This window comes from Leptonychotes weddellii, chromosome 14 (assembly GCF_054177405.1).
Source record: "Leptonychotes weddellii isolate Sample4059 chromosome 14, ASM5417740v2, whole genome shotgun sequence".
Classification (NCBI taxonomy): Eukaryota; Metazoa; Chordata; class Mammalia; order Carnivora; family Phocidae; genus Leptonychotes; species Leptonychotes weddellii.
In genome coordinates this window covers 80423026-80433598 of record NC_138382.1, presented here as the reverse complement: position 1 = coordinate 80433598, position 10573 = coordinate 80423026, and the positions used below count along the sequence as shown (strand labels likewise).

The 10573-nt window shown below is 57.5% G+C and overlaps 1 protein-coding gene across 5 annotated transcripts in view; it reads right to left on the bottom strand.

Moving 5' to 3' along the window:
• Positions 1 to 6005, bottom strand: part of ARRDC1 (arrestin domain containing 1) — a 9134-nt gene extending 3129 nt beyond the window's left edge. For 4 of the 5 annotated variants that reach the window (XM_031032442.2, XM_006737386.3, XM_031032443.2 and 1 more), the window contains exons 1-2: positions 5833 to 6005; positions 726 to 836 (exon numbers count right to left, since the gene is read on the bottom strand). In XM_031032442.2, coding sequence (XP_030888302.1) covers positions 726 to 836; positions 5833 to 5950 — 229 coding nt within the window. In that variant the 5' untranslated portion in view covers positions 5951 to 6005. Of the gene's footprint in view, positions 1 to 725; positions 837 to 2037; positions 2087 to 5832 lie in introns of those variants that run through there. The other variant, XM_081804030.1, reaches the window with a different exon arrangement.
• Positions 6006 to 10573: the final 4568 nt, after the last annotated feature.

Below are 10573 nucleotides of genomic sequence, written 5' to 3'. Positions count from 1 at the left end.
GAGAGGGGCTCAGGAGCCTGCGGAGACAGGAGGCAGGGGTGGGGGAGAGGGGCTCAGGATCCTGCAGGGACAGGAGGCAGGGGTGGGGTGAAGGGCTCAGGAACCTCAAGCTGACACCACGGCAGGCAGGCAGGCTCCCTGCGGAGACAGGAGGCAGGGGTGGGGGAGAGGGGCTCAGGAGCCTGCGGAGACAGGAGGCAGGGGTGGGGGAGAGGGGCTCAGGAGCCTGGAGCTGACACCACAGCAGGCAGGCTCCCTGCGGAGACAGGAGGCAGGGGTGGGGGAGAGGGGCTCAGGAGCCTCGAGCTGACACCACGGGACACAGGTTAGAAGCAGGCACTGCAGCCGACCAGTTCATACTGGGTCTGGCTACTGGGTCTCCCAGCCTCTGACTCCAGGCACCCTAGCAGTACAGGGCTGCAGCCTGGGCAAAGGAAGGGGTACAAGAGCTTCGCTTAAACAGGAAAAGGGGACGGGGCTACTCCAGGGGCCAGAGCCCACCGAAATCAAGGAGAAGCTGGCCCCCTTCAGCCACCCAGGCTCCATCAGGCAATGCCTAGTGCCTGCCGGGGAGAGCAACACATCAGGGTACAAAGCCCTGCTAGAGGGTGGGTGAGCAGAGGCAGATGAGGAGGTGGGATGGAGAGAGGCCCCACTCTCAACCAAGGTCTGCCCTGGAGGGGTTCACTACATGTGACAGGGCACGTACAGGCTCCCAAACTCACCCTTGTCAGCCAGCGACAGAGCACTGTTGAAGTAGCCCTCCTCCACTACCCACGCCGCATCATTGGCCTTGCTGGACACCCTGCAGGAACCCATGCAGGTCACTCGGATGGCTGCAAGGTCGGGAGACAGTGTGAGTCCCAGCCAGCCCCTGGCCTGGGCCCCTCCCTGCCCCCATCACAGAGATTTAGGTAGAGCTGGCACACCAAGGAGTGCTGGCCCTTAGGCAGGCCAGCAAGTGACCTGCTGCCCTTCAGAGGATACCTCATGTCCATCCCCCATTTTGGGGTACTCCCAGGGAGCCAGGGTGATGAGGCACAGAGTTAAATCTGTCCCAAAGTCCAGAATAGGAGGGCCCCAGTGGTCACACAGATGACACCTGGACAACCCCCAACCTGGTAACCTTGGTTCCCAGCCACCCCTGGGCCCACCAGACCTGTGTAAACTCAGCTCCCTACCAGGGATGCTTGGGACACCAATGATGAACAGAAACCTATGGGGCAGCTGACCTCCAGCCCCACTTCGTGTTGGCTCACAGGCAAGTCAGTTAGGCTGGGAGGCGCCCCTTCATGCTCCAGGAAGCTAACTGCTAGCCCTCATGATGCAGGAATGTGGTCAGACCTGCCTGAGCAGATAAGGTACCCAACAGTCCCGGCACACTGCAGGGTGGGGACACCCTTGGCTTCCTGGACCAGTGCTGCCCAGGAGGGGTGATTTCCTACATCAAGAGAGGACTTGGTCCTCTCTCTGACCAGGACCGTTTGCAGCAGAGGTCACCACCACCTTCCTGTGGCCAGGAACTCAAATTCCCCACTTCAGTGGGCATTTGCCCAAAGACCACTATGGTCAGAAGGCCGTGGCTGGACCAGCAAGGAGGACACCACAGCTGGAGGGGCTGGGGGCTCAGTGACAGGTAGCCTTGAGGCTCCACCCCTCCTTTAACTGCAAGGCTGAGACAAGGCCAAAGATGTCAGCCTCCCCGCCCAGCCTCTCCTCTTCCTCCCCTGACTTGATGGTCAGGTGAGGGGAAGGTGACTCAGAATCTGACACCCTTCTGACAGAGGCACCAGGCAGGAGAAACCTGGTATCCCAAGTGCCCAGGGCCAGGGGCCAGCCACACCAGACATGTCCGGGTCTCCACAGGCCAACCCAACCCTGACAAAACAAGCCTCCCATTGGCCACCCACAGACCACCAGGCTTTCCCCGGGGGAACCCTTGGCTTATCCTCCACCCCCGTTGGCACTGCCAGTGACCAGACCTCAGCCCTGATTTCTAATCCACACTTCATCAGCCATCCCCTCCTAGGGCCAGACCTGGAATTGTTCCTATCCCAGAAATCAGAGCCATCAGGGGTGCTCCTACAGATGAACACATCCTGAGAGAAATACGGCAAGGGAGTGAATACAGGAGGGGAAGTGTGACGATTCCAGATGCCACGCCACTCCACAGTCCCCACAGAGAGGGTGCATCCCTCCTTGCATATGGCTGCCCTGTGAATTCTGGGACCAGCAGAGTATGCCAGAAGGAATTAAGTGGTCCCCAGATTGGCCCAGTGCCCGCTGAAAACTGTCAAGTGACCTCAGTGGATGGCACACAGAGCTGAAGAATCACCCTGCCCGCCTCTGTCTCAATTCCCAATCCACAACGCTGTGAGTTATAATGAACTGGTTGTTTTAAACCACCTAGTTTAGGGGTGACTTGTTACATAGAAGTGACTTTTACATAGCACCAGACGACAGGAACAGATATCCCACCTCAGTAGAAATCAGAGAAACTCAAATGAGTTACCATTTTAACCTATCAGTTGGCAAATATTAAATATTTTGACGTGTGTTGGAGAGGAGATGGAAAACTTTACGGTGATCAAACTGTAGGCCGCTACAGGGGCCCTAGCAAAGCACCAGGAAGATCTGCTAGGACCTTACATGCACATCCCAGAGGACCCAACGGTTCTCACAATCCACCCTATCTACCCAGGAGCTACGAGCAACACTGTAACAGCAAACTATCTAGGCATAGCCCACGTGTCCAACAGCAAAACGCCTAAAACAGTCACCCACCCAGCCTGGATGCGGCCCCCAGAATTCAGGTGAACAAGCCGCGGGGTCACCTGCCCTCAGAAAAACTAACAGTATCACACCAACCCTTGGGGTATCCCAGAGGGGCCCAAGTTCTATGACCTTCCCAATGCCCAGGCAAAGAGCCTCTTTTTGCTCACATGCTAAAGCCCCTGCAGGGACCTTGCCTGAACGAGCAGCTTCCCATCACCATCTTGGAGTCAAACGGCCTGTTCCTGTCCACTCTCCTCCGCAGGGGTACAACGGACGCACAAGGGATGGACACGCAGAGTAGGCTGGTCCTCCCACCCCATGCAGGGGGATCCGCTCCTGCAGGTGAGCACAGCCGTCACACCAGCGTGTGTGCCCCGAGGCAAAGGCACAGGACAGGGGCAGGTGCGTTCTGGTGCCCAGCAGACTCGCAGCAAGGGCACCACCGGGGCCGGCCTCCGTGCACAGCAACATGCCCTGCTGCACCACCTAGGTTTAAAGGTGTTTCGCTTCCAACAGTGCTCAGGTGGGTAAAGAAAGGCAAGCACCAAACTGATAAGCGTCCATCTGGAGGTCTGGGGCTGCTCCTGTTCTCCAAGGAACATCACCATGTGGACTGTGTTCCAGAGTGACTTCGGAACTCCCCTGTCCAGCAGCCCTCCTCCCTGCACCATCTGCCATCTGACCAAGAAGATCTCTGCTCACTCCCCATTCTGGTCCCAAAGGTCTCGCCCACCTCCACCAGTTCCCACAAACCTGGAGCAGCCCAGCCTTTGCCACATCTTTTCACTAAAGCTCTGGCCTCTGAGGCACATCCATCTGTCCTGTTTCTAAGTCTGAAGCATGAGAAGAGTAATGGTGCCCCCCTCCCAGGGTTGCTCTGAGGATTCACAGAGTTGGTCCATGGGAGGTGGGGAGAATGGCATCTGCCCCACGGTGAGAGTTCAGTGAGCTGGCGAGCTGGGGGCTGACTGCTGCTGTTGTCTAGGCTCCCGCCACCCCCAATGCCCACCCTTGAGAGCAGAACAGGCTCGGCTGGACCTGGGCTCCAGGGAACCAGTTCCTTCCACAGCTTTCTCCTTCTGCATTTGCTCCGAGGGCAGCCAGTGTCCTCATGGTTGAGTGCAAATCATCTCTGTCCTTCATCAGAGAAGCATTTAGTGGGCAAGACTAGGAGCCCCCCAGGGCCTGAAGGCCTGAGGCCTTCCCACCTCCGTGTCCTCCCGGAGCAGTGGAGGGCCTCCCTGTTGCATCACTGGCTGATAGCAGGAGCTCAACAAGTATCTTATGAATGAAAGAAAAAAAGAACCACAGCCTTTCCTTTTCCAAACCCCACCAGGGCTAAAAGAAGGCCCCAGAACAGCCTCAGCACCACATTCTGTCTACACCTCAGGGACAATCTGAATAATAACTCTTCTGGCTCAAAGTCATCATCCATCTACTCTTCAGCCTATGCCCCCATCTTTCCTCCCCTATTCAGGCAATTGGCTAGCACATTTATAGTGGGGACCATCAGCAGGGGCTCCCTCACCATCCTATGGCCCAACTGTCCATTCACCCACATCCCACCCACCACATGGAGGCTGGGGGACTCTGCTTCACTGTGGTCAGTAACAGCCTGTTTGCCCTGGGCCCCAGCTACGGAAGCATGGCTGGGTGGATGAGCCAGGCAGTGAGCTCCTGCATGGGGTCTCATGTCTGGCATCCCCACAGCCACAAGCCCACCCCTCCTTCCTGTGCCCTGGGCTCTCCCCTCATTCCCATTTCAACTGTCATCTCTCCTTGTGCCCCAAGGAAGAGCTGCACTGTTCCTGCTGTGCCCCCTGCCACCACCATAACTACCCCACCCAAACCCCAAAGTCCAACCGAGGAGACAGGAAAGGAGGTGTGAGTCATCAGGAGGAGACCGCACAAGGCTGGACGCCTGACCAGGGGTACCTTCACCCACTCAGTTTCTTCCTAAACCCTGCGGCCTCAAACATGGCAAGGTCAGGAGTCAGACCCATCCAGGACCCGGGCAGCGGTGGCCCAGAAAGTTGGGCAGTGGCTCTCAGTCCTCAGAGGCACCAGATGAACTGAGCTACCAAGCACGCAGGGGTGCAGAGGATCAAAGTCCAGAGGGTTGCCTGATGGCTGTGGTTTGGGCCAAGCATCCAAGGTGGAGAAGTACTCCAGCAGGAGCACACTCACGCTGAGAACCAGCAATCAGGCACAGAGTACCTGGGTGGCACCCTGAGGGCTGAGCTTTGAAAAAGTCCCATTCAGGGCCCTGCCCACACCTCAGATGGCAGATAAGGCCCGCACCTGCGGAGAGCCCTAGCAAGGGCCACACCAGCAACCTGACTCCCAGTCCCAAAGTCCCAGATGTCTGCACCAGCAGAAGGACCAGCCAGTAGGGCTCGGGTTCAGTTTCTAGATGCTCACTGGGCTGGAAGCCTGGGTCACGCAGGGATGAGCAAGACCCTCCCAGCTCGCAAGGCCAAGCCTTAGCCTGGGTGGAAACGGGTGCGCCGCGGGAACATGAGGATTGAGGGCCTGCGCCAGGGGCCTGGGCGTGTGGGAGAGAAAGCCCAGCGTGGGCCAGGCTCCAGGTGAGGGCCCAGCAGGTACAGGGTGCAGCGGACCCTGCAGACCCGACAGAGAGGGTCGGGGGCGTGCACGTGTCCAAGTCAGAGGGGCCTTCCGCAAGGTGGGCAGGACCTAAACCCCCGCCCCCGACTCTGGCCGACCCTAGGAGAGAACAGGAAGGGCACATGCGGAAGGACTGGGCCACCCCGGCCTCCCTGCTCCGCTCCATCTGCCAGCAGCCACCCACCCCGGCGGGTCTGCGCCGCCCGGCCCGCCGCACCCCAGCCCTCCCTGCAGCCGGCGGGGCCCAAGACTCCCCGGGCCGGCGGGAGGGGAAGGGAGGGGGCGGCAGGAGGCGCCACCAGTTCCGCGGGTCCGGGCCAGGCGCCACTAGCTGCTGCTTCCGGGAGAGCCCGCCCAGCCGCAGGTGCTGCGCAGCCACCTGAGCCCCGCCGACCTGGCCCCCCCCCGCCGAGGGGACCCCGCGCCCACCTCGGAAGGGCAGCGGCGCCCGTAGGCGCACGCGCACGGCCCCCACCAGCGGCTCTCCCGGGCTGTAGACGACGCGACCGTGGCTCAGGCAGACCTCGAAGAGCTGTACCCGCCCCATGCCGTCGCCCTGGCCGGGCGGCCGCGCACTGACACCCCCTCCCGCCGCCGCGCTCCGAGCCCCACCCTCCAGGGCCCGCCCCCGGCCCGCCCCGTCGGACCCGCCCAATACCCTGGGCCCGCCCACCCCGATCCGCCCGGGCCCCCCGTCTCCCCCCCGCTCGCCCCCCGCCCCCGGGCCCCGGCCCGCCTCGGCCCTGCCCCCGGCCCCGCCAGAGTCCGTCCCACGCCCCTTCTCCCGCCCCTCCACCAACAACTCCCTGCGCCCGACCCCGACGCCCGCCAGCCGGGCCCGCCCGCGGGGTGGAGATCGGCGCGGCGCGCGGGACCCCGGCGCACGGGCGCCCCCTGCTGCCCCGGGAAGCGCGGCCGGCTCACCTGTCGAGGGGCGGGCCGGGGCGGGGGGCGGGCTAGGCCGGCGCCCCCTCCCCCGTCTCCGCCCGGTCGCGGCACGCTCGCGGCGGAGGGCTGCCCCGCGGCGGCCGGCGGAAGGACGTCACGGGGGGCGGGCCCCCCGGCGCCGGGCGCCGTCTTTTCTGCCGACGGGCCGGGCTCCTGCGGTGGCCCCCGCGCGCACTTGGGGTGGCGGCGGTGTCCCTGGGGAGCGAGTCTCCGGCAGAGGCCGCGGACGGGAGCCCCCCTCAGCCCCGAAGGTGTGGGTGCGGGGCCGTCCGGGCACCGGAGCCGCGAGAACGGCGCCCCGGGGCGGGGTGGGAGAGGAGGGACATCCTTCTGACCTGCCGTCTCACAGAGGTCCCTGTGGAGCGGGAACTGGGGAGGGGGGAGAGCTGGGGGGCCCGAGAGGGGGCGCCGCGAGGGAGGGCGAGGCCTGCGCAGGGCAGTGGCAGGGCGCCCACCAGCGCGTTATGCTGCAAACGCCTGAAGGAGGGCGTCAGGGTGGCCCGGGTTTTTGTCCAGAACACCTGCGTGAATGGGTGGCATTTTCTAATGGAGAAGACTGGCTTAGATATAAATTGGGGGATGGAACAAAGTTATGATAAGCAGAATCTAAGACGCATGAGTGTGAGGAAGACAAAGGACTACAGACTTGCAGGCCCCTGTTTGAAGATGGTAACTCAGGGCGCTGATGACATCAAGAGTTTGGGGTGAAAGCCTCGCAAACCTGATCTAGCCCTCCAGCGAAAGGAGAGGGGCTTACGGGCTGGAGGGTTCCCCTGGACCAGGCTGAGGAAAAAGAGGGGCCTGAGGCCCTGGAGGGCCGGGAGTGTGCAGCCCGCACCAGCTCCCCACCCCCCCTCGCTTGGGATTCTGATATTAGGGGTGTGGGAGAGGTCTGACTGGCCACACTTAAGACATTTCCCTGTCAATACCATGCAAATGGAGACATTCCTGAACTAGGAGTTCAGGGTCCCCCTGGGAATCGGGAGGATTGTGGGCAACCCATAAATGCCCAATGTCCACAACAGAAGTCCAGAAGGGAGTGTTTTGGGAAGGAGTAAGAGATTGTGTTGGCGCTGCTAAAATGAAGTGAAGGACAGAAAATGGCAGCCCATACAACTCTGTACCGTCACCCACCCATCCCCGTACCCTCGCTTACACCATCAGCACAAAGGCCCTAACTTCCCTAAGTGCTCCTTTCCTCTTGCTCTCGTGCAGCCCAGGCTTCCTCCTGGAGCCTCTCAAATGTAGATGTTTCTTTTCACACAACCCGCCTATGTCTGGGCCTGGAGTGTGTGCCCCCTGACTCAGAATAACTTCCAAACCACTTGCACCCTCCTCAGAAGCTCCCAGCTTTAACTCATTTTCTCAGAATGGTAGCCCACCTGCTCCATTGTTACTGTCATCTTCAAAGCCCAGGTCACTCCCCCTTATTTTTTGGTGATTTCAGCTCCTGACTCACTGTCATTCTCTCTAATACCACGGTTACAGGAATTCTTAGTGACTCCAGAATCCACGTGGGTGATCCTTCCAACCCCTGCCCTCTCTTAAAATGTACCTGGGATTTGTTTTAATCAGGTATGATAAGGTGACAGGCGCAGAGACAACTGCCTCAAAAGAAGAGTTTAGTACTTGTGATTCCCAAGAGGAGGGGGGACATGGGGAAGTACCAGGGTTGGTCAGGAGGCCGAATTTGCTAGGAGACAGCATGGCCCAGAGCCTTCATTGTGTCTTCTGTGAGAAGGAATGGGTGAGGCAGGTTAGGCAAGTTTGAGCAAGCTTAGGATCAGATAGTTTGAATAATTCCACAGTCTCTAGTTGTCCAGTACCTGGCCCTACAGTGATTCAGGACAGGGGAATACTGGTGTGAGTTTGGTAAAGGAGGTGCTTGGGGGTATGGCCTCTGGATTGGTTGGTTTGGTTTGGGGGTATGGCCTCTGGATTGGTTGGTTTGCATATGAAAGGTGTGGTCCGAGGCAAGTTGCTATTTCTTGGAATTAGCTAACCCTGGGAGGGGCAGCCTCTCCCCAGCCAGCAAGGTCCCCAAAATGTCAAGGTATCATAAGATACAGAAAATAACAACATGATCAATTAAGCACTTGTCCCCATGACTCCTCTCCTCCAAGAACTTTCCCCAGGTGACTTAAGCAGCTCTGTCCTCTGGCTTCCTTAGTTTGTCTGCAAAGATGTCTGGCACCAACTTCTCCCATCCCTTTACATTCACGCTGTTCCTCCCATCAGAAGGTAAGTTCCTTCCCCTCCCATTGAATCTGGGCTGGCCCCCTGACTTGCTTTAACTGGCAGAACTGCAATGAAAGAGATGCCATGTAAGTTGCAGGCTCTAAGGAGGCCTTGCAACTTGTTCGCATTCTCTTGGAGTCCTGAGCTACCATTTCAAAATATCTGGTTACCCTGCTGGACAGATCGCAGAGCGAGGAAGAGAGAACGCCTGCATGGGGGCGTGAAACCATCTCAGACTGCCTGCCTCAGTCACACACCCCAATGACTGTGGCTGTAGGAGTGACCCAAATCACCCTGATCTATTATTTATTCTGAAAATCAGGCTGTATTCAGCCAGGAGGCTTTTCCACTCAGTATGGGGTGTGTGGGGTGTGCTGAGGACAGAATGTCCAAGATCTCTCTTTCACTTACATGTCTGATGCCTCAACTGAGGCTGGTCAGGTGTCTCTTCCATGAGGCCTCTCCACATGGCTAGTTTGGGGTCCTGCACAGCATTATGGTCTCCAGATAATGAGACTGATTACCTGGAAGCAAGTACCCTAGAGGGAGGAAGGTGAAGCTGCCAGTCCTCAGGCCTGGGCTCAAAAGTCCCAGAACTTTCTACCACATTGAGTGCATTAAAACAGTCACAGGACCAGCGTGGGTGAAGCATCACACACAGGGAGGGAATTGATTGTGACAATTTGAGACAATCTGCCACACCAGCCAGCTGCAGAAGAACCAACAGCTGAGCCCAAGCTAGATTACAGAATCATGAGAAAATACAGTTGTTTTAAACCACTGCATTTTGGGGTGGTTTATTATGCAGCAATAGATAACTGGGACCGAAACTAGTACTTAGAAGTGAGATACTGCCGTAATAAAATTCTAAAATCTGGCACTGACTTTGGAGCAGATAGCAGGTGGACACTGGCAGTGAGAACTTTGCTGATGGAGGCTGGATGAGGGAGGCCATGTCCAGAATTGGCAAGAAAATGGGGAGCCCATGGCCTGTGGTAACATGGAAGATAGAAAATGCGTCTAATGATCTGATTTTCCTGGCAGAAAACGTAAAGGCCAATTGGCTTTGTTCAGTTATGCTAAAGTGAAATAAAAGAGAAAAATGAATTAAAGAAGTAACTGTTCCATGTTCCGGCAGAAGTTAGAGGAAGTATTTCCAAGCCAGGTCTTGCTGAGTTGGAAAATCAAAATTCTCTCATTTCTAGCCTTTCCAGGCAGCAAAAGGTACTGAAGGTAAGAAATGGTGTCATGGTAAAGATTAAATCTGGAGCACTGTCAGCAAAACATGAGAATTATAAAGTAAATTCAAGGGTATAGTTGTATGATACCTTCCTAAGACTTCTGAGGCATTTAGGTGGGGGATAGGGAGTCCTTTTTGACCCCCTCAGCCATACAAAAGGGCTTCTAAGAATCTTAAGGTCATTGTCCCACAGCACCTGACTCACAGGCCACAGAAGAGAAGAGCCTTCTCAAAGACATTTGCAGTATAGCTTTTGTCTAGTGAAACAAGTTACAGTTTGATATATAGAAAATCCAGTGGTGTTTTTTTTTTTTTTAAGGGTTGTATCTGCTTGAAGTAAAATGTAAAATGGACAGATTTTGAAATAAAAGAGGTGTCTGGGACCCTGCTTTCTACCGGCAGGAAGCAGACTGACGAAGCCACTCAGCTGCAAACACAGGCCATTTTCTATGGAAAAGGGGGTCACTGCGAATACAGGGCCCAGTGCCCAGGGGGAGGAACCAAGAACGCTGAAAACAGTAGCCAAGGGAGCTACTTGCAGGGAGCAGACGAGCCCCAATCAAGGAGTACTGTGTCAGGTGTTAGCTGGATTCCAAAATTGCTGTGGAGCAGTGACTAAGGGTATACTCCCCCTTTTTGAACAGGGTGTCTGTTCACTTGCACTGGGCTTCACCACTGAATGTTGGGTGTTGGGGGGCAGGTAATATGCCCTTGGAGCAAAAGGGGCCAAACCCAATGTGCCTT